Source organism: Sphaerodactylus townsendi, linkage group LG05, assembly GCF_021028975.2.
Source record: "Sphaerodactylus townsendi isolate TG3544 linkage group LG05, MPM_Stown_v2.3, whole genome shotgun sequence".
Classification (NCBI taxonomy): Eukaryota; Metazoa; Chordata; class Lepidosauria; order Squamata; family Sphaerodactylidae; genus Sphaerodactylus; species Sphaerodactylus townsendi.
This window is the reverse complement of record NC_059429.1, coordinates 115,997,123-116,021,692: the sequence shown is the minus strand read 5'-3', so window position 1 is coordinate 116,021,692 and position 24,570 is coordinate 115,997,123. Positions and strand designations below refer to the sequence as shown.

General features: G+C 43.7%; 1 protein-coding gene across 1 annotated transcript in view; it reads left to right on the top strand.

Moving 5' to 3' along the window:
* NFATC2 (nuclear factor of activated T cells 2) overlaps positions 1–23,375 on the top strand; it is a 154,960-nt gene extending 131,585 nt beyond the window's left edge. The window contains exon 10 of the mRNA XM_048497427.1: positions 22,581–23,375. Within this exon, the coding sequence (XP_048353384.1) occupies positions 22,581–22,636 (56 nt within the window). The 3' untranslated portion in view covers positions 22,637–23,375. The remainder of the gene's footprint in view (positions 1–22,580) is intronic.
* Positions 23,376–24,570: the final 1,195 nt, after the last annotated feature.

Genomic DNA, 24,570 nt, shown 5'->3' with positions numbered 1-24,570 from the left:
AGAGCGGTATAAAAACAAAGGCACAAAAGTCCATGGGGCTCACGGTTTGTGGTTTTAAAGAGCCAAAAACATTTGGAATAGTCGGTTTTTCTAATGACAAAATGGGTCCATTTAGTAAGAGGGGGGGGGAAATACAAATTGGCACTTTACCCACTGACTACAATTGTGTGGGTTTTGTGACATGGCTTGGATACAAAATCGAGGATCCCAAAAGCTTCAGCATATGTTGAGAAACAAAGCTCCTTTCTAGCCCTCAAGGATGCAATGCCCTGAGGTGATTTTGGATCTTGGATTTTCCTTCCCCCCTTCATTTTGGACATGAACAAGCAATTGGGAAAGGTGTAATTTTTGGTCTGGAAGATCATTTAGTACCTTGGCTGCAAAGACATGACTGGAAAGAGCAGTGAACTAGGAGATACCATCGTGGCTTGGATCTAGTTGCCAACAAGTTCTAGTCTGGGCCGAGTTCTGCAGCCAAGGCTGTGAGTAACTAAGGAGTATTCATTTGCATTTGCAGCTGGCGTGGAGTTCTTTCCCACCAGAATATATTTGGAAAGATCTTTTCCTCCCTCAACCTTGTTATGACATCCTCAACAATATTTACCCTTTTAATTTTCTGTAAAAAAAATTTCCCCCATTGTAACTTCAAGGGGAGGTGATACCGGGAAAATAAAAGGGAGCTGTACTATAAACAAAATGTTTTCAGGAAGTAAACCATGCTGCAATGTATCAAGACTAGAGACAGACAACAAATTTTTCACAGAGTTGAAAACAGTTTTAAGGTAGTGTGTTCTATGGTGTGCCTATGAACTCTTATATTGAGTCACAGTTGGTTTTCTAGCTCAGAATTGTCTATGTGACTGACAGCAGCTCCCCAAAGTCTCTTCCAGATAACTTCGACCTGAGATTTTTTAAAATTGGAGATGCCAGGAGTTTAACCTGGGGCTTTCTGTCTGCACGGTGTTTCTCTGACAGAATCAGTCTGCTAAACACGTTGTACCCTTTTCCCAAAGCTCTATAAACTCTGATCAACGGTTTGGGTCCAGTAGAGCTTTTCTGTGGGCCAAGGGATTTCCACACATGGGCCCATTCCACATGGGCCACTGAAGCAGCCGCACACCGGCATTCATGATCCCACTGTAGCCCCGGGGCCGTTAGCATGCTTCCATGCGAGTAGCCCCAGAGTGGGCACAGCCCACACAGAGGCACCTCCTTTTTGTTTGTAAAAACTTACCTTCTCACCCTGTGCAACTCTGCAGGGACAAGGAGACACTCCCCCACAGCCACGGTGATGCTCCGGGGGTCGGAGGACAGCGTGGCCATGTCTCCTTGTCCCTGCGAAGCTGCACAGGGCGAGAAGGTAAGTTTTAAAAAGAACAGGATGCACCCAAAAGCGGCATCTTTTACCCAGTGCCATTTGCATGGCGCCGGGCACACAACAGTGTTTGTGAAAAAACTCGCTCATTGAGCAAGTTTCACAAACGCCATTTCCCCACCAGTTGGGGGGGGGAAGCACAGCGCTGCCTCGTTTCACAGGTGGTAGCCGTGCAAACTGCGCCCCAGGAACAGTGTTTTTACCTTGCCTGGAGCACTGTTGTCTCTTTGACTGTACAGAACAAGGACGTGTTTTATTTTTCCCACCAAAGTTTTGGTTTCCTCACCTCTCGCTCCTGTCATTTTTTGCCCTCCTCAGGAGGCTCTGTGCTGCCACCATTTGCAAAATGTTTCCATGGATTTTCCACTGCTCGCAGCTCATCCGTACATCCTTTGGGTGTATACAGTTAATTAATAAAGTTAGTTTTTCTGGCAATCCTGCTCACAAGTTATTTTTTCCTTTTTTGTTTTAAACAAGATATCTCAAAGATATCTCATTTTAAAAATTTAAAACAAAAAAGGAAAAATCGGCACGTGCGCGGGATTGCCAGGAAAAACTAACTTTATCTATGCGCTGTCTGTCGGCCCTTCACAGCAACTGCTATTTGAAACAGTATGTTTGGTTAGAGGCAGAGCAAATCTTGGGGGGTGGGAGGGGGCTCTCTCCCCAGGTACCAGTTGCCTGGGTCACGTAGGCATTAAAGGGACTGCTGGTCGGATCCAGCAGGGCTCTTCTTATGTTCTTAATAACCTCTTGAATGTGAAAACAGGAAATATTGTGGGATTTGGGGAGGCTGTATAGCTTTATAACCAGCAGATAACAATGGACACAATGAGCTTAGTGGGGAATGCCCTACATTTCTATGCTTACTGAAAGGAGGCCACAAGAGAAGGATTTGGGTTGGGTTGAGGTTCTAGAGCAGTGGTTCTCAACCTGGGGGTCGAATAACCCTTTCACAGGGGTCGCCTAAGACTATCTGCATCAGTGTTCTCCATCTGTAAAATGGATAAACGTTAGGGTTGGGGGTCACCACAACTGAGGAACAGAGTTGCGGCATTTGGAAGGTTGAGAACCACAGTTCTAGAGAATCCCCTTCCTTCCAAGAAAGGCTTCCATCATTGGATAGGGTTTTACCGACCTTTAACCTAAGCTATCCTTTTAATAGTAGTTTGAATGAGATGGATTTCCTGAGCACTTATGATAGAGCATGTGTGGTTTGCTCTGCCTTTTATTTAGGTTTGTCATGTCCAAGGACCTTTTCTGAATATTTAACTGCTTCACAATATAGAAGAGCTTTTAAGTTAGCCAGATACCTTCTCAGGGAATGGACAGTTGCCATAAGAAACTTCCTTACTCAAATAGATTATGTTTGTGGCAGTTGGGGTGAACTGATACATTAGAGCATAGTCTTTTGGACTGTTAAGAGAATTATGGATTTTGCTGCTTCTTCAAAGGAGGACAAATATTCCTGCTGAAGAAAAACTAAGAATGCTCACAGCAGATATTGAACACAAGGTCACTCTGGCTGTTGCAAAGTTGTTGTTTTTCCCCCAAGTCATGGCAAGATACAAAAATATGAGTGAATGAATGAGTCTTGATTCAGGCTATTAGGACTGTTTTTAATGTTATCTGTGTGATACTGTTCAAGGCTACTGGGTCAAATGAGTGGTAAATATCAGTTTGATCTGCAGGCACCAGGAAACACTTTGGCTGCCCATTCCTGTCTCTGTTAAAAGAACTGGACTTTCCCCCTGGCCACTTGGCAACCATATTGTCGGGTGACCTTAGTTCACTGCCTGTTTGGTTGGGATCCTAAAACAGAAGCATATGGAGTCAATTCTATGAAATTAATCCTACGTCCTTAGTATTTCAGCTCCGCTTGCCTGTCAACCTGCCTATTACTCTCCTTGCTAAAATCAAAACTATGCTCAATAGTTTACGTTGAATCAGGGTTCTTTTTTTCTCTCCTTCTGGCTTCAGTATTAAAATTAGCGCCACCAACTCATATTGAAAGCATCTGGAATTTTTTAACTTTATCCCTTCTGAGTAATAGTTGCAGTCTCTTACCTGTTTTGCTGCTCTACCACTTTCACATTTGCCTTGCGGCTGCAACACAACTGAGGAGGTTTTGGGAGGCTGTCACTCTGGCATTACTATACCACTGGTCATGTATCTCTTTGTGACATTAAGATAAAAAGGCAATAGATGAGGCTGTGAATTTCATTGAAGATACAACAACGGGGAGGTGTGGATTTTGAGCAGCAAAATGGCTGGGAGGTAAAAGATTCAGATACTTTTCTCTCTTTTCCCTACCCCAAGTCCATCTGAAGAAGCTTGCAACCATTCTCAAAGGTCGGAGGAAAGATATTAACCTGGTTTCTTTTTGGCCCTAAACTTGGATTATTTTGTATTGTCAAAGGCTTTCCTGGCCGGAATCAACTGGCTGTTGTGGGATTTCCTGGCTGTGTGGCCATGGTCTGGTTGTTTTTGCTCCTAACATTTTACCTATGGCATCTATGGCTGGATCTTCAGAGGCGTCACGTTAAAATGTGTTTCTTACTGTGTCACAGAGGCCCGTTCTGCACGGGCCTATTAACATGGGTGTAGGACAGTAAAAACACCGGGGGGGGGGGCACTTCATACAGATCCCACCCCTAAAGCGAGTCTGCCCTGTGCTATTTCCCCCAAACAGTTTTTTTTTAAAGAATCGTGCTATTAGCAAGTCTTTTCAAAAATCCCGGGTTGCGAGCGAATGGCCTGGCAGGAGATGCTTTATTCGCCTCTGTTTTCCTTTTTTAATTTCGCATGTGCAGATGTTCATATAGTGAGACATCAGCATGGCTGTGGGGGTTCAATTTGTGCCTGCATAGCTATGCATCGGTGAGAAGTAGATTTTAAAAAGAGACATGTCTCCATGTGAAGGTGCGACAGCAGCCTGGATTGTTTCCATGCTGCCTGCACAGATGCATGTGAACGTGAAAACAGGAAAACAGGTTACTTCATCCCAACTGCAACCTGCTATATGTTTGCTGTGCAGAAGGGGCCAGAGAGAAACACATCTCAGCTTGACATACCTTTGAAGATGCCAATCATAGATGCAAGCGAAACATTAGAAGCAAAAACTACAAGACCACTGCCACACAACCAGGAAAATCCACAACAACCAATTGTATTACTTTACTTGCAAAATTTGTACCCCTCCTTTCTGCTTAGTTCTGAGACCTGGGGACTTCCCAAAATCACAATGGATCTCCAGACAACAGGGATCAGTTACTCAAAAGAAAATGGCTGCTGAGGAAGATAGAAAATATTGAGTGGGAAAAAATGGCACGCCCAGAGTTCCCTGACTTCTGAAGTTCAGAGCAATTATGCCCACTCCCTTAGAAATTCAGCGTGTGAATGAATACCCTTCTTGGGGATATTTCAATATTTCAACAACCAGTTAGATTACTTTACTTTAGTGCTGTGTGGTTTCCGGGCTGTATGGCCGTGTTCTAGCAGCATTCTCTCCTGACGTTTTGCCTGCATCTGTGGCGATGCAGCACCCACAGCACCCAAGTGATTCCGGCCGTGAAAGCCTTCGACAATACATGATCCTCTGAAGATGCCAGCCACAGATGCAGGCGAAACGTCAGGAGAGAATGCTGCTAGAACACGGCCATACAGCCCGGAAACCACACAGCACCCAAGTGATTCCGGCCGTGAAAGTCTTTGACAATCCTTTACTGTACTTACAAAATTTGTACCCCACCTTTCTGCTTAGTTATAGGCAACCTTATAGGTGGGGACTTGGGGTCCTCCCAAAATCACAATGGATCCCCCAGACAACATAGATCAGTTAGGAGAAAATAGCTGCTGAGGAGGATGGATTTGATGGTATCATACCTCACTGTGGTCCCTCCTCTCCACAAACCCTACCTTCCTTATCTCCACCCTCAAATCTCCAGGAATTTTCCAACCCTGAGTTGGCAAACCTGATTCTAGTGGGCCACTGCGAGTAGCAGAATGCTGGACTAGATGGACCCTGGTCTGATCCAGCAGGCTATGTTCTTATGTTCTGCCCCATCAGGGCTACTAGGATGACTAACAGTTAAAACAAGCATTAGAAAAACGATTCAAACCAAAACTAAAATCCATATGTCACAGTGAGATGTATTTCACTGGGAGAAACTAATCTCACTGATATCTCTAAAGATGCCAGGCATAGATGCGAGCAAAATGTTAGGAGCAAAAACCACCAGAACAAGGCCACACAGCCCAGAAAACCCACAACGGGGCGGGGGGGGGGGGGGGAGATGGCACGCCCAGGGTTCCCTGACTTCTGAAGTTCAGAGCAATTATGCCCGCTCCCTTAGAAATTCAGCATGTGAATGAATATCCTTCTTGAGAATATTTCACTTGATTTCAATCATATGTTAACTAATATCAAACAAACAATAATATCTTCTCTGTAATTTAATAGCTAACAACCTGGGAGAGCCAAATGTTTGACTCAGACACACATGGTCGTCTTTTTCTCATCAACTAAAAACATCTGGCCTAAAGTATTTACAAAACAAAAATTTGTATCGGAGAAGTTGTAAATATAAAACAAAATATTACAAAACCCATTTCAGAAAGACTGGAAATTAAACATTCCACATGCTAGAATTCCAAAGCCCCCAGAATCCTGTTTGGTTCTGCCCTTTGTGAAGAAGAGTTTAAGAAAGAGAGAATGGATCTGTGTGTATATGTAAAGTGCTATCAAGCTGCAGTCAACTTATGGCAGCCCGGAAGGGATTTCAAGGCAAGAGATCAACAGAGGTGGTTGGTCATTGCTTGCCTCCGTGTCATGACCCTGATATTCCTTGGTGGTCTCCCATCTGAATAGCAGCCAAGATGAACCCCGCTTAGCTTCTGAGATGTGATGAGATCCGGCTAGTCTTAGCCATCCAGGTCAGGGCAGAATGGATCTAGGGATTCTCATTGCATCTTTTTATAGTGCCTTCTCTTTTGAGAGAGCCAGCTTGGTTTACTGGTTGAGAGCGGTGGACACCAATCTGGAGAACTGGGTTTGATTCCCTACTCCTCCACATGACCAGCGGACTCTAATCTGGTGAACTGGATTTGTTTCTCCATTCTTACATGTGCAGCCTGCTGGTTGATCTTGGGCTAATCACAGTTCTCTCAGAACTCTCTCAGCCCCGCCTGTTTCACAAGGTGTCTGTTGTGGGGAGGGGAAAGGAAGGCGTAAGCAGCATCTCTGGTATCAGTGGGAGCATGTAGACCTCAAGGGACTATGCAGCGCACAATCCGCCACTTCATATACAACACAGCAGTTCAGTTTACTGAAAATCTGTTGCAAGGCAACTATATTTTTCTAATGTAGCTTTAATTAGAAGATCAAATGTCTCCCTGACTTTTAGACTGGTGGAAGACAGGGAATTGCACAGTAAGAGAATGTAGAATCAGGAGTATAGATATGCAGTTTAGTGAAGAGCTGAGACCGTGATTCTTGATATGAGAATGGGGCTATCACCACCATTTCTCTGTTTTGATCTGTGCAAATGTAGGAGGGGGAATTATGGGAAGAAGATTGTCAGACTAGTTCATCATATGAACCACAGAATTATTTCTGTTTATGATGTGTAAACGGCTTTGGAAGTAGCATGAGCATTTGGCATTAGCACTTCAGAGCACGGCTTTGGTTTTAGACCTGCAGTCCTGTATACAGTTTGCTTTGGAGTACTTCTTGCTTTCTGAGTTGAAAGGTTTCTCAGCATAGCTCTTGTCCCCCTTCTCTGTGTGCTGCTCATAATCTGCAGTCATTTTGCAGTCCTTTATCCTTGTAACCTGGTTTCCAGAGAATTAAGCAGTGCACTGTGCATGCACATAGTACCTTCCTTAACTGATTAACTGTGTGAAAGTCCTCTGGCCATCTAGAGTGTAATGACTTTCCAGCTAATTACTTAACAGCTCAGGTGTGATATTAATGATTGACAAAGCTTCTGCCATTTGAAGAGCAGAGCACAGTTTTGCAAAGCCGAAAACGAGTAGAAGCAGCCCAATTCCGCTATGGGAGAAAGTACTCTCCCCTTTTCAGTCCTGCTTACATACACATTTTTATAAGAGAAAAGAGAAAGTAAAACAGACCATCGTGTACTCTGATGGATACGGAGAACATAATTGGTAGATATTAGCCTGTTGATACTTAAGCTGCATCTACACGGTCCTGATTCCCTGTGTTGCTTTTGCCTCCATTGCCAATGCAGGGACATTTGCAATGTCAAAGGAGCATCCACATGATTGGTTGAGCAGTGAATTTTTGCCCTGCTCCAGCCATTCTGTAGTTTCTCATCCTCATTCCTTCCCATGCAATCTGGACAAAAATTGCCTGCACCTTGCCTCTAATATTTCTGCAATGAAAAGGACCACTTATTTTTTTTAATAGTAAAGGTAATTCAGAGGACCTTGTAGATTATGGCGATAGATCATTATAACATCATTGCACTGTACTGAAATAGCAATTACTGATTATTATTATTTTTAAACCATCCAGTGGTGTGGCAGGGAAATTTGTGATCACAAGGTGCTGACAGAAGGAACATGATGTTGAAGTGGGTGGGTCCTTCAAAAATGTGCATCTTCCCATTAAGACTGGCGTGCAAATGCACTTGGACTGCATCCTTTAAAAAAATGTGGTAGGAAATCAGGTTTGGAGAAAAGCAAAGCAAAGCAGGAGAAAACCAGGCAGGTGGGTAATTAGAAGATGACGTTGAGTGAATGCTCAAAAAGGTGTGGGGGGATTCTCCAGTTTGGAGCCAAAGGCAGAATAAAACGTTCATGTGAAAACCACCTCAGTTTGTTTTGTTAATCATGAGCATTTTCCATATTTTTTTTAAAAAAGAGGACATAGCTCCCTGTTATAAAGGACTCAAAAATGGCAGACCTGTGTCAGCCCCCTCACCCAGATGTCTAATTCAAGTTGTTTCATGCCCTGATATCATTTATACTGCATTCCACACCCCTGCCAGTTGTGGAAACGCATGCTTAGAATAATTCAGACGTGACGTGAATGGAACTAGATTTGACTGGTGCATTCTGTCGTAGTTCCACTTGATGTGTGTTATATGCCAGCCAGCCTATGAATGAATGACCTCCCAAATGTCCTTGCTCTTGCAATCGAAAGGTAGTGGCTGCCTTTGTTGACTTGAGCCTTTTGGATTTTCAAAGCAGTCATTAGCAGACCTGCTTTGAAGCAAGAGATCAGTGGGGTTCATATCTGAGAACACATGTTTAGGACTGGACTGTGGGACAGATCGGCCATGTCTTTGAAATCCCTGTTGAAATGGTAAATGTTAGAAGGAATGTGGGAAGAAGTACAGGACTGAGATCAGGATGCCTTGTAGGGTTTTTGAGAGAACATAGTGAGTGGGGGGAACTATGCATCTTGTAGGAATGGTGGGTTAAAAATCCAGTAAATCAATAACAGGCCATAATCTACCTAGTAAATGTTGTGATGTGACATCATGCCATGGATCAGTAATGAGCTGGTGCTGGCAGAGGGAACTACCTTTACCTAGTCTTCAAGATCCTATGGGTTTTGTGCAATGTCAGCTTTAGTTGACCCTCTGGGTGTACTGAGATGAGATGAAATACAGCTGGAGCGATGTGAGGGCAGTTGCTTAGTAATTCTTTAGCTTCAGATCAAATAATTCTGTAATCCTAAACACACTAAGGAGCAAATCCTGTTCAATTCAGCAGGACTTTTGAATGTACACACTTATGGATTGCACCACCGATCTCTTTTTTAAGTATATCATTTTTCCCAGCTTATTAGAGAAAACAGCTAAGTGAAGGACCTTCTTTCTGCTCATTCCCGAATAAATCCCGATAGTAATATAGTGCTGTGGAATTTGCATCCTGGAAGTGCCTGGAATAAAATTACTCCATGCATTTTAGAAAAAATATATATGTATTCCCTGTTGTCATAAGCAATGTTTGTGAATGCTTGAAGGTTAGTCGGGAAGTAATTCATGTCTTAGTATTTCTTGTGAAATGAACAGCCAAACACTGTAACATTTGACCTTAAGATATGGTCAAAGGTTACATTCCTTTCTCAAAAATGGTTTTGCAAATCTTTTTCAGAGCTGATAGACACACACCTTAGCTGGCTACAAAACATTATATGAAACTGAATGACTGTGCTTTTTTGATCCGAGCAATCACAAGCGAAGGTAATTGATATTTTCCTGACTTTCGTCTAGCTGCAGATATTCTTTACTTGTGTGTGACCTAGTTAGTTTACTGTAAAATGTCGTTTTGGTTTTTGTTTGTTTGAAAGGTTCGTTTGTAGACATCTCTTAACGTTTGGTGAGTGCGCTTGTGAAAGCATGTTGTGTTTGAAATCGCTGCAAGTTTCCAGTATCCATTCAGCTACTATGATGACCTAAACTTTGCTTGATAACTTTCCATGTGCATTTTGCCTGCTGCAAGAATGAAAACGGTATTTGCCTCCTCCCACCCCTCTTCTCTGCACGTAGTTCTCGGATGCATGTGCAGATCTCATTTTTGTATCCTATTGATTTCTGTGAGAATTCTGTGCTTGGAAGGAGCAGTGAATATTCAGAGTTTATTTGCAGCATAATTCAGAGAAGAGTATGCTGCTTATAAAGGAGATTAGTCTTGTGTTCTCTTGCCAAGGACTAGGATCCAGCTGCTGTAACTCCATACTGATGATGTCCAACTTTTTTTGTATCATGGCAAGAAAAAATCTTTGAGGATGGGTGATAGTTCCACTTTACAGCCTTATTGTAGGGCCTCCTTGGATACTACCTTTGTACTTTAGAGCCAGGTCACAGTCAGTCATATTTTGGAGGGAGGGGGTGGGGCAGGCGTACACACAACCAGCATTTTCAATTAATATACAAGAAGTTCCCATGTATAAGATGTTTTTGTTTGGTTAAGTCTTCAACCCTTACAGTTAAATATTTTTTTCAATCCATATGTCCTCTTGGGTGGGATTAGAACTGCCAAGCCCCTAATGGTAAGGTTGCTAACCTCCAGGTATGGCAGGAGAACTCCTGCTATTACAGCTGATCTCCAGGTGACAAAGATCAGCTCACCTGAAGAAAATGGCCACTTTGGAAGGTGGACTGTGTGGCTTTATACCTCACGGAAGTCCCTCCATCCCCCAAAGTCCGTCTTCCTCAGGCTTCACTCCCAAAATTTCCATATATTGTTCCAACCTGGAGGTGGTATTCCTAGCCAATGGGGGTAGGGTTTTCCCCAAACCAAGTTCTTCATCCTGCCACTGCTCAGTCCACTGGGAGGAGAAGAAACAAAAAAACCTCCTGCTGTCCAGCAGCCAAATTGCTGAAAACTGTCTAGAAAACTGCTGAGAACTCATACCATAGAGTTCTGGATGATTCCTAGAGAAGATTGACATCACTTCCAGGCTTCCCCGGAAGTTCAATCACAAATGTTTTATTTTATTTATTTTTAAAAAACATTAGCCATCTTTCTGCCTTGCGGAACACAGGGTGGATTACAGTGTAAATAAAACCGTGCGCCCCTCCAAGTCCCCATCCCACCCCCAGAACACTCCAGAACACCTCTGCAGGGGCGCCCGCCCGGTGCGTCGCGCGCACAAACCCCACCCGCCCCCTTGGCGCTACGCCTCTGGCAAGTTCGCACCACTTCGGCAGAACCGGTTGTTAAAATGGTGCTTGTAAACAACCAGTTGTTAAATTATTTGAATCCCACCACCGGAAATGGTTGTTAAATTATTTGAATCCCACCACTGCCCTTAGTGTGTACTATTTGGAAATCTGGGGTTTGGAGGGAGCAGGAAAGTATGGGGCAGGGGTCCGTATACTTCTGGAATCCTAAATGATGGATTAACTTTGAAACTTCTAAAGTACATTTTTCATTAAAATAGTTTGAGGAGGGATGAACATCATGAACAATGTCCACTATGTAATACCACCTCTTCTTTTTTTTTATTTGCACCATTACCTGATGAATGGAGCTTTGACTCTCAGAAGCTCAGACTCCCAAAATCTTGGTCTCTCCGGTGCTACTGGACTCAAATCTGTGTGCGCTATGGATTCTGTTCTTGAAACTGATCAGAAAAGATGAGAATAATGGAACAGAGCTGATGAATGCCCTTTACATTTTGAGCCTGGTTGAATCTGCATTTCTACACCCAGCTGTTAATACTATTGGTGGGCGTTTATGTAGGGAATTAACATTAAATTTAATTGCACTTACATAGAAGCCTTGTTAACATAGCTTGTTTCACTGTTGAGAAAAGCACTGTAATAAAGAAAAATGCTGCTTTCAGTTGGAAGGAAAGTCTCCTATCACGGGGTTAATCAGTTTGGTTTTCAGAAATGAGGCATTCTCCTCATTACAGGAACACAGAAGAGCCAAAATCACTTTGAAATTAAAGATCTCCCAATCTCATCATCATTGTGGAAGATAAAAGTTGCTTTTGCTAATTTCACTTGAAAAGCAAAATGTATTTAGCTTCGAACATAAGCTAGGGCCCCTTCCGCACACGCAGAATGATGCATTTTCAAACCACTTTCAGAACTGTTTGCATGTGGATTTTGCTATTCCGCACAGCTTCAAAGAGCATTGAAAGCAGTTTGCAAGTGCATAATTCTGCATGTGCGGAAGGAGCCTAGGAGAAACATAAGCATCTTTTAAGGAAGATCCCATTTAAGAAAAAAATTAAGATAAAATAATATTTAATGTGGGAGGGAAAGCAGCATGAGGTTCTGGAGTCCTGGAGGCGAAGCAGTGTGCATACTCAAATGTTAGACCATGGAAGAAGACTGCAGAGAAAGGCAATGGCAAACCACCTCACTTGCCTTCAAAGCCCCTTGCTGTGGTCACCATAAGTCCGTTGACTAGTCCATTGTATGCTACTGAAATCCAGCTGGATTTTCTTAATATTTTTTAAAAAACTAACACAGCCATATCTTTCTGTTTTTATCAAATTTAGTGTAGATAACAGGAAGGCAACATGCCTATATGGCCTTTCAATCTTATCTCTAGCACACTGGAAAGGGGTCAAATTAATCTACAGACTTAAATGATGTCTTTTATAAAAACCAGTTCACATAACTGAATTGGTGAGAGATGAGTGCAGCTCAGCCACATTGAGGAGCCTCTACCCATGTGCAAAGTTCTTCAGTTCACTGTGGTTGAGGTCTACATTTTCCTTGCTTCCTCCCCTGACCCCAAAGCCCATGTCACATTCCCCATGCTACTTCACAGGATTCCCCACCTCTCAGAAACAGCTTTTCCAGGACACAAATGGCTGTAGCAGGGTGGGAAAGCTCTGTTGTATGTGCAGAACTGTCTTTGTTCCTGTCTGTATCCAGTTTGTTGTGTGCCAAAATGGTACAGTCGATGCCATATTGGAAATTCTAGCCAGATTTACAGTTCTGTTGCCCAAGTATTGAAAATGGGATGGATTGTTGATCACTGGAAATGGGCTAACGTGCTAGTTTGGCACATATCTGAGCATACACCCAAACTATTTAAGAGCAAGGTGAGGATTAGTTTAAACTACAGGACAACATGCACTAGTTGGGTTGTCCCTGTGTGCCTCGACTCTTCGATAAAGGCTGCTCTTATGACCACACCCTGTCAACAGTTAATGGCTCCCACAGTATATTGCAATGTATACAGCACTCCCTTTTATATAAACCTCTGATTATCTTAATCTTTTTGGATGTCTTCCTAGCCATTTGGCTAAAAGAGGCTACTTTTTACTAGATATTTACAAGAATCAAAGCACTGTATTCAGGGCTCAGGAATGTTTGGACTCTCTACCACTATCTCCCCCTCCCATCCACTGCAAAGACAGAATGAGTCATAATCAAGCTCTAGATATCTGCAGCACAACCATCAAAAGACAAGCGTGTTGGAAAAAGTGGATAGAGAGCATTTTGTTTACCCTTTCGTGTGATACCAGAAGGGGTTCCAAATGCATGGCGGCAGAAGAGGTTTAAAAGCAGTATCTTTACACACACACACACACACACACGCCCTTCCTCATACTTACAAAATTCCCTTTCAACTCAAGTAGTTATTGCAAACAGTACAAATTAGACTGAAAATTTCCCTAGACACAATGATAGAAGAATATGAATGATTTGTGTCAGGTCTGGGCAGCTTCACTGCCCACTCCAACACAGCAGAAAGGAGAGTTATATTTAGGGATGTCGATCCATTCAAAGCTTTTGTTTTGATTGATCATCTGCCTTTTTACCAGCTGAACAGTAGTACAGACTTTGAGGTATATCCAACATTGCAGTGTGTTTGACAGCAGGGCATTTCCATTTGTAGAAAAGGGGGCAGCAATTTCCACCAATTCTGTCTTTCAGCATTCTGTTCTTATACAGACGGAGGCAGCTGCAGGCTGCAATCCTAACCACATTTACTAGCAAGTAAATCCCAGTGACTTAAGGGGCCTGGCTTCCTTCCTAGTGAACTTGCTTAGGCTAGTACTGTTAAGATATGCTGTGCACTGCTTTGCTTGATGGACAGATGGCTGGTGTCAGAGGCATTCATATTTTCAAGGGAAAGAGCTATTTACCATCATTTTAGCATAGTCATTGTCTTGCATTTATACCAGATATTATTTTCCAGCCAGAAGCATAGTGCTCTCGATCTGAAGTTTCTACATACACAAATATACATCTTACAGAACTAGAATCTCTGTTAGGGTTGCCAACATCCAGAAGGGACCTGGAGATCTCCCAAAATTAGAACTGATCTCCACTAAACTACCGAGATCAGTGCCCCTGGAGAATCACTCTCCTCGCTGTTCCCAGCACACACGCACGCACGCACGCACGCGCACACACACACACACACACACACACACCAAATGTCAAAGAATTGTGCAGAGATGGGACCCTCATCCCCATTCATATCAAAGGAAGGTTCAGTGTAGAGGCTTTTTATCTCTGATTTAAATTTCTATGTGCAGGTGTGTCTTATTGAAATAGTTTATTGAAATGGTTTCTGTCCTGTCCTTCTGTCCATAAATGGATCCTTGAAAAACTTCTAAGAAATTTAGACACAAATTATAACTGCACTTAAACCTCTTCACAACCGGCACCCAAGAACAGGGGTATAGCTATGCAAAACAGCATCTAAGACAGGGGTCTGCAACCTGCGGCTCTCCAGATGTTCTTGGAGTACAAATCCCATCAGCCATGCTGTCAGGGGCTGATGGGAATTGTAGTCCATGAACATTTGGAGAGCCGCAGGTTGCAGATCCCTGATAAGGCAAGCACTAAAAAGACCCCCCTCTCTACCTCCCTCCCTCCCTCCCCTGCAGCCTGGCCGGATCTGGTGTTAAACTGTGCGCACCACCATCCAAATCCCTGCGTAGCCTGAAGTTTAAGCTGGATGAGGGCAGGGGAGTTCTTAACAGGGAGGGCCAAGGGCACCCCCTTCAAGTAGTGTCCAGTTCACATGCCCTGGTTTCCCCATCCTAGATATACCTTTGCACAAGAAACATCTTAATTCTGTAACATCTTCAGAAAACCAGAGGTAAAACCATCAGTGAAACCAACATTTAAGTAAAACCAAAAAAAAAGACATTTTAATGCACAACCAGTAAAAACCCCAATAAAAAGAACACTTCAATCAACAGACTGCCAGAAAAAATGGGGAGTCATGAACATCCTATAAATGAGATCCCACAACTGCAGCACTGATACACTGATGTTCTTACATGACTACCCATCTAGATGGACCCGGGGATCTCCAAGAATTACAATAAATCCAGATGGCATAGGTCAATTTCCCCTGGAGAAAATGGCAACTTTGGAGGATGGACTGTGTGGCATTATAAACCTGCTGAGGTTGCATTCTGCCATCCCCAAGTTTCACCCAAAATCTCCAAGAATTTCCCAGCTCAGCTGGGGACCCTACACTAAATCTATTGGTGGGAGCACATTATCTCAGTGATTGAGATTGGATATCAGTAGGTGAAACCTAGAGAGAATGAGACCTCAGCAAGAGGAGATCTCACCAAGGTATAATGCCATCGAATCCACCCTCCAAAGCAACCGTTTCCTTTAGGGCAGCGGTTCTCAACCTGCGGGTCACGACCACTTTGAGGATCAAACGACTCTTTCACAGGGGTCGCCTAAGACTCTCTGCATCAGTGTTCTCCATCTGTAAAATGGATAAATGTTAGGGTTGGGGACCACCACAACATGAGGAACTGTATTAAAGATCGTGGCATTAGGAAGGTTGAGAACCACTGCTCTAGGGGAACTGATTATTGGAATCTAGAGATCAGTTTTAATTTTGGAAGATCCTCAGGGACCACCTGAAGGTTTGTAATCACCTGCAGGTTGACTGGCCAGGGACCTTATTGCGGAATACAAGATTACATGAGTTTGAGTCTTGTGTGACCATTTTCTATACTGGAGTCATATTTAGTCAAATATCGCATCATGTTTTATTGAGTTTATTGACTTTTATTGAAAGAAGTTGTGAGATACAGGCTGCTATTCAACTAATTAAGCCACTAGGTGCAGATTTTTGGTGATTACTGACTTCAGGTGCACCTACCCAAAATGAACCACCTGGGGGCTGGAAAACTAAACCTGCAAGTAGGGTTGCCAGCCTCCAGGTGGGGACTGGAGATACCCCAGAATCCCTACTGATCTCCACACTACAAATTTCATTCATTCATCCATCCATCCATCCATCCATCCATCCATCCATCCATCCATCCATCCATCCATTCATTCATTCATTCATTCATTCTACTTCTCCTGGAAAAAAATGGCTGCTTTGGAAGGTATGGCAGAAATACCCAACTGAGGTCCCTCCCCTCCCTCAAGCCAACCCTCCCAGGGTCCAATTTCTGAACTCAGAGGGGGCAACCTTACCTGCAAGCTTAAACAGTGAAGCCCAAAAATAGGCTGACTGAGAACTAGGCCTTTTTATATGCATCTCCTATGAATAAGAACCTATTACCTACAATCCACTTGTGTCTGTGTACCACTGAAACAAATGGGATCTAACTTCCTTAGGGGATTTTAGCTGCCAGGTCCCTTAGGAATCTCAGGAGCCGAGGCTCAGGAATCCATACTCCTCATCAGCTTCACCAGCATGGCCAATTGGCCATGCTGACAGAGGCTGATGGGAATTGTAGTTCCTGAACATCTGGAGAGCCGCAGGTTCCCTACCCCTGCTTTAGCCACTGGCAAGGGATGGTGGGGTAGATTTGGCAAATCCAAACAGGGAAACTCTTGGAGCTTTGGGAATGGAGCCTGGAGAAGAAGAGTTTGTATTTATACCTGTTTTTCTCAACCATAAAGAGTCCCAGAGTGGCTTGCAACCCCTTCCCTTCTTCTCCCCACAATAGGCATCCCTGTGAGGCAGGTGGGGCTGAGAGAGTTCTCAGTGTACTGTGGCTAGCCCGAGGTCACCCCGCAGGCTTCATGTGTAGCAGTAGGGAAGCAGACCTCCTGTTCTAACCACTATGCCATGCTGACCTGGCTCTTAACCACTACACTGGTGAGGACAAGGACACCAGTTTGGTACCATGCCATAGAGTCCACCTTCCAAAGCATCCCTTTTCTCCAGGGGAACTGATCCCTGTGGTCTGGAGATGACCTGTCATTCTGGGGGGTCCCCAGGTCCCACCTGGAGGTTGACATCCCTACAAGAGCCTCTCTTGTGTCTTACGTATTCCTGGAAGCACTTGCCTCCTTCTTCAATCCAACAGGGATTTCCTTTGCTGCAATTTAACATGCTACTCTCATTTCTTTGGGGAGGGGTGGTTGTCACAAGATACTTTCTCACAGAATAAATGTTCTTTCTCCAAACCGGTTGCTTTCACAAAATGAAATGCAGGACCTTCCTCCCCCCCACCCTTTCCCTTCTCTGCTTCACTGCATGACCAAATGTGTGGATAAATAAGCCAGCCACCAGCTTCTAGCCCACTTGTTTACGGAAGGGAAATGACCCTCCGCTCCCTCCTCAGAGCCCGTGCCCACCTCTTTTTACCTAACTGCTATTTTTAGTGACTGAAAAATTTCCATTGAAGATCTGCTCTTCTCGTTTCCTGGGTAGAGAAAACAGGAAGCCTTCTTTTTAAAAAATTGAGAGAGAGAGAGTTGCAGCTTTCAGCTGCAGGATTGCAAAGCTAGACCAATTTCACCTCCCGCTGGTTGCTCTCTTACACTGCAGCACTCCCAAAAAAGAGCAGTGCTGACCGCCAATGTAATGTGAGGCCTCAGGTAAGCAAAAACGCCAATCATATATAAAGAAGTACATTCAGATCTTCTGCACATGTGATATGCAGTTCTAAGCAGTTAACACCCATGTAACGGGCTCAGAAGACTATAATTCTTCTTAGGATTGATTTGTTCCTTGCTAGTAAAGTACAAGTAGGCTTTAAGTGGCCACAGGATTGTAGACCTAAGAATGCTGGCAACCAGATTTTATGTTTTATTATTGGGGGGGGGGGGTTGAGGCTTTTATCCCCTCCTTTCTCCAAGAAGCTCAGGGTGGTATACCTGGTTCTCCCCCTCCTTAGCCTTACAACAACCTTGTTAGGTAGGTCAGGCCAAGACACAGTATTTTGCTAAAGCTTACCCAGTGAATCTCATGACTGGATGGGGATCCCCTCTGGGGTTCTAGTCCCAGCTTTCAAACTACTGGCTGTCTTCCTCAGAAGTCTACCAATACAGTCGGCTCAGCTTGCATAAGATGTGCTCTTATTTAAGCACGTTCATGAGTCAGGGGGAGACCCATAGAGGGATTCATGGTTCTTCTTAGGGTTTTTGCAATCTGCCTTTTACACACTAATCAGGGGTGTAATCTCACAATCCGCAATCTCAGGGTCTTCTTGGCGCAGGAAGACATCTCTGCTAAGCATACGCTTTGCCAATTAGCTGTCCTTGGATAGCTTCACTCTTTCATTTGAAAGGGAACTGGCAGTGAAAAAGTCATCATCCCCTGACGAGATGGGAAGCTGCTAAGGTATCCTTTGTTTAGGATAAACAAGACAGTTGCTTCCCATTGAAGTCACAGGGTGTTGATCTGTCTCCGGCAGTTTCATAGAAGTTGTTTCCCTGCAGTCAAGTGTGTCCTACTATGGTTTATTGGAATCAGCAAGACACAATCAAAGAACCTTACTGGTATTCTCAGCTACAAAGTATGGTAAAGTTGGCAATTCCAAAACATGTTTATGTTTAATAATCATCATGTGTCTTTGTATAAAGGTTATTATTACAAACAATAGCATGTGTAAAAGTCTACTTCCCAAGCACTAGTAACCCTAATCCATATAACATCAGAACAACAATGGCATGTGCAAAAATTCACACTCAAAGCGCACTAAACTCAAGCACATGAAACTCAGAGACTGGTTCCCCAGAAGCATAATGGGCAAGTGTGAATAATTCTACTGACAAAGTGGACTGGTCACTATGAAACAGGCATTTACTGGAAAACCCATCTCTGATGTTACATGGACGTGAATTACATGTGCTTTGAGTGTGGATTTTGCAAAATATCCATTCCTTTGTTCTTGATGTTAAATGGATTGGTGCTACTTAGTGCTTGGGATGTGGACTTTTGCAAAATGCTATTGCTGTTTGTAAATTCTCCATACAAGATACATGATTGTCACACACATCTAAGGATTTGTTAAATAAGCATCATTTTGGATCTTATGAGAGCACCATACTTTGTGAGCTAAGCCAAGCATGTGAAAGGGGTTCCTTCTCTGATTGTGTCCCATGGCTCTGGTTTAAGCTTCAGAAATGCCCTGACAGGGAATGTCACAATTTTCTCTTCAGCAACGTTCACGCCGGTCTCACTGCACTGATTCCAAGAAGTAGATAAAATTGCAGAACTTAGGTGATGATCCATTAATTTCAAAGAAAAGAGCATATGTTATTTGAGTGGCTGTCTTCACCCACAGCCACTCCCATGGATGCTGTCTTAATGGTGTCACCCGTGTACCCGTCTTCAAAGAATTCCCTTTTGTGGAAGCGACTGTCTTTTGGTTGGTTTCTTAGATACTACAAATTCTTGTTTGTTTAGTCGAACTTGGTGTTCGTAAACTAGGTGATTCTTTTCTGTCGTCGTTAGATGTGCACTCTTGTTTTGGTATTTGTATTGTGGTAGTCTGTGACGTGGCATTTTTATGCAAATATGAACTTAATAGAGAATGGAGAGGCTGTGGCTCAGGGGTAAAGCATTTACTTGTGGGGTTCAATCCCAGGAATCTCCAGTTAAAAGGATCAGGTTGCAGGTGATATGGAACACCTGAGACACCAGTGATCTGCTGCCAGTCATATGCAGGTGGTATGCAGGTGATATGGAACACCTGAGACACCAGTGATCTGCTGCCAGTCATATGCAGGTGGTATGCAGGTGATATGGAACACCTGAGACACCAGTGATCTGCTGCCAGTGAGAAAAGACAGTTTTGACCCTGGCAGACCAAGAATTTGATCCAGTACAAGGCAATTTCCCATGAAGACACACAAACTTGACTGCATGATTAAGGGATTTTGCACTCAGTAAATTTATCAATAGATATCAGAGAAAATGAAGTGATCAGAGACAATGCCTGGGCAATGTAAATAGGCGCACATGTCCTCATGCACACACAGTGGAGAATGTCAGTTGAAGGCTATATTGATTGAACCGGCAGTGTGCAAAATCTGTTCATGCTGTCAGTGGAAACACAATAATGTTCTGTGTGGTTCTTAGGTTCTGGAATATGGAGGCAATGTTCCCCTTCTCCTCCCTTGCAAGTATTATTCTTTCCCTTTCCGTATCAGAGCTCATTCTGCTTATTGCTATATTCTGCACTGGCACTGGCACAGTTTTGAAACTCGCTTCTAAGTACCGTATATATACTGCGGCATAATGGTTCCACCGAAAAAAGTCAAGGCACCTAATTTTACCACAAAAAAATGGAAAACCTTGTTGACTCACATATAAGTCGAGGGTATAAAAGTGCAGCAGCTACTGGTACCTCTCTCAGAAATAAAAATAGATACCAATAAAATTACATTAATTGAGGCATCAGTAGGTTAAATGTTTTTGAATATTTATTTCAAAGAAAAACAGTAAACTAGCTCTGTAAAGTGGAAAAGAGGGTCAATAAGAACAATATGGTATCAACAATAACTTTTAAAAAAGTACAAGAACCTTAGCGCCTCGAACCAGCAACCAAGCTAAAACACAAGAGTTAAAAAATCCTTTCAAAACTGGGATTTCTTTGGTCAGGGAGGAATGTTTATGTTAGCAGTAACAACATTTCAGAGTATAGGTTTTGTAGGGAGACCCTCCTGATGATACCACCCAGGTTTGGTGAAGTGCTTGGTCTCTAGGGGATCCAAAGTTATGGACCCCTCAAAATGTAAAGCCCCATCTACTGGCCATTAGTCTCCCCAAACATGGGTGGTAATACCTCATCAGGGAGAGTCTCTTTGAAGAATCCCTGAAGTTTTAGGTACCGGCCGCTAGCTTCTAAAACTGCTCTCGGCCAAAATAAAACCCTAAAATATTTTTTAAAGTACACCTGACTCACGTATAAGTCGAGGGGAGCTTTTTCAGCACAAAAAAATGTGCTAAAAAATTCGACTTATATGCGAGTATATACGGTATGTTTGCAAGACTGTTTTTGATACTATGATTACTGAAAAAACCAGTGCAGACTAGCACCTTCTTACATTTATGCTGGAATACTCTAAGATGAAATAAATGCATATACACGTGAGATGCCAAGAAAAGAAGATCTACAAAACCCTAAGTTTTGCTCTTATAGGTATCTTACCTCTATCAGTATTAGGTAAATATGAATGTTAGTAGCAGCAAAAATCTTAATAGTTCCCTTTTAGGGGGAGGGGAACCTCTCCAAGATGTGCACAAATGATACGGTACATGATGTATGTGAACAAAATAACAGCCATTAAGTAAGTAAGAGTGCAGAAAAACGATACGCAAAAAATGTTTGCAGACCAATGGAACCTGTTTATTAATAACTGGAATTAAATGCACAGATTAAACAAATGGGGAGTTGTATGGTTCCTAGGCTGTCTGGCTGTGTTCTAGTAGCATTTTCTCCTGATATTTCACCTGAATCTGTGACTGGAATCTTCAGATCCTCTTCAGATGCAGGCGAAACGTCAGGAGAAAATGCTATTAGAACACGGCCATACAGCCTGGAAACCATACAACAACCCAGTGATTCCGGCCATGAAAGCCTTCAACAATAGATTAAACAAAGTTCAGCAAGAGATCTTACTGTGTACTTGGTTACAGGCTTTATTAGAGTTCCTTTTTCATCTTTGCTGGAATATGACAATTGTATTTATTTACAGTTTCAGGCTGGTAGCCATGTTGGTCTGCCACAGAATAGAGTCCAGTAGCACCTTAGAGCAGTGTTTTCCAACCTTTTCGACCTCACGGTACCCTTGACCTCACTCTTCATATCTCACGGCACCCCTGCCATCCTCCCCCCACCTTCCCCTCCCAGTTCCCCTGCTTGCCACCCCCCCCCACCTTCCTCTCCCAGGGTGAAGGGAAGCACGGGGGTGGGGTGGGAAGTGGCTGCTGACCTTGCGGCAGGCCCTGCCCCCTGGGTCAGCTTTATATCCTTGTTGGTGCCGACGGGAGACACCACAAAAGTGAGTGGGGCCGGTAGCATTGCCACAGTACCCCTGGGGCATCCTCATGGCACCCCAGGGTACCACGGAACCCTGGGTGGAAATCGCTGCCTTAGAGTATCTGATGAAGGAGGTTTTGTCTCTGGAGAGCTTGTTCCATAGAAATATTGTTCCATAGAAATATTGTTGGTTTCTATAAAGCGTTACCAGATTCAAAACTTGTATTTATTTATATTGTTTTGCTTATTGTTTATTTTTTTTAATGCTAGTGTGGATGCTGACACTAATGGTAGGCAATTCCAAAATTTGCAATGGAAGTAAATATGTCCCTGCAAAAGGGGAAGAAGCTGGATGGAAAATGTGCTCTTCTCTTCCTTACCTAATTAGCTAGAGAGTTGTGCAATGTTGCATCTGTACTGAGTGTTGCGGGGAGGGGGGGGGTGAAGTGACTTTAACAGAAGAGCCACCCTTAGCTGGGGGGGGGGTCCTTTTTTTTTCCCTTGCAGGGTAACCCTTCTTTTCCTCCCTCCTCTTCTCCTTCACAGTTAACGAAATTATCAGGAAAGAGTTTTCGGGACTCCCTGCCAGAAGTCAGACTTAGATGATGAGATTTGCAAGACGGCTTCTTCTGAACGCTTCCGTACCTGACCTCTTGGATCCTTTCTCCTGCCCCATCCAGCTCCTGCTTCCTTAAGTGACCATCCCAAGGCACCATTTCAACATCAGGAACAATGCATTGGCATCGGACTGACAGCTTTGTCTAAGCAACGCAGCACCTCGCACTGTAAACATCAGAAAAGGAACTCTCTTCCTTTTGACCAAAGATCATGTTGTTCTCATGTAGCAAAATAACGCCTGACCAAAACTCCTCAGTAATGAGGTTTGCATAAGGGACAGAACTGTGCAAGCAGCGTGGCTTTTGCTGGTTTCCAAACAGCCCGGCAACTCATCTCTCTGCACAACATCACAACTGTAATGGGAAACTGCTCTACAGATAGGAAGGGGGAAATCGCAGAACATGTGCCTGATGGCTTGTGTAAAGTTGATCTCTGGATCATGCTCTCATGATGCACTGAAGCTGCAGTTCATGCTTCTGAAAAAAAATGATGTATACTTAGGGCCTCATCCAGCCGAAATTCAGAATCATTGGCTTGGATCCTGTGGCCACATTCTGTCTGGCCTTCGCTCCAGTCCCAGCACAGGTCTCTTTAGTACTTCTGCCTGCACAAGATCAATGGTTTTCAATGAGCTCTTGCACAAACAGCAGTGTTAGCACAAAAGGAAGTGATTGGTGCTGCAGCTGTAGTGCAGCGTGGCAGAGCATGGTTGTAGGATCCCAGCCACTGATTTTAACAGTTGTTCATATCTTCTCATCAGTCTCAATGGGAATTGGCATTTATAGTTTTGGGCCCTCAACCGTCTACCCCCGTGGTGGCGAACCTTTGGCACTCCCAGATGTTATGGACTACAATTGGCCATGCTGGTAGGGGCTGATGGGAATTGTAGTCCATGGACATCTGGAGTGCCAAAGGTTCGCCACCACTGGTCTACCCTGTTCTCAAAAACAGTGTTGGCATTGAAAATAGGGTTATTTTTAGGTTTCTCCCACAGGTTTCCCACAGGACAAAGATTTTAAAACATAATGAAAATTGCACTGGGATTTGCCCACCCCTGAGAACTGAGGTGCTCATGCATATTTGTAGAGTCTTGAAGTTTGTGGTTAAAAACCACAAGGTCAGATCACTCTAAAAGATGCCACTTTTCTAGGGATGCCAGCTCCCAGGTTGAACCTGAGGATCCCCTGAAATCACAGCTCATCTCCAGACCGCAGGGGTCAGTTCCCCTGGGGAAAATGGATGCTTTTGATTGCGGACTCTATGGTATTGCACTCTACTGAGGTCCCTGTCCTCCACAGGCTCCAATCTCCAGGGATTTCCCAACCTGGAGTTGGCAACTCTACCCCTCCCATACCCCACCAGTGGCTGAGGGGACTGGGCAACCCTGCACTTTTCCAGGTTTTCATCAATGGAAGATGTGGGCATCAAGCTACAATTCTAAGTACATTTACTTGCTGAAGAAGTGACATGAAACTCTATGGGTTGGATCCGACCAGGTGAATAAGGGAGGAGCAGTGGGTATCCTTTGACCACCAAAAAAAAGACTATACCGTAGATCTTGTAATCTGCTTGTTCAAAAGCCATATAGCATAGGGCCGTGGTGGCGAACCTTTGGCACTCCAGATGTTATGGACTACAATTGGCCATGCTGGTAGGGGCTGATGGGAATTGTAGTCCATAGCATCTGGAGTGCCAAAGGTTCGCCACCACTGGCATAGGGCATCCAATAAGGGAGAGACTGGGGCCAAATTGAGTGCAAAAGTTGGATCCCACCCAATGGGATTTACAACTTTGGTGTGTCTAGGGAAAACTGCAACATGCCCCAGAGACTCAGGGATACTTCTTAATTCTTTATCTATGGTGCTTTTTAGAATGTTTAAAATTCATAACAGGATTGGAGATGTTTTTTTTTCTATTG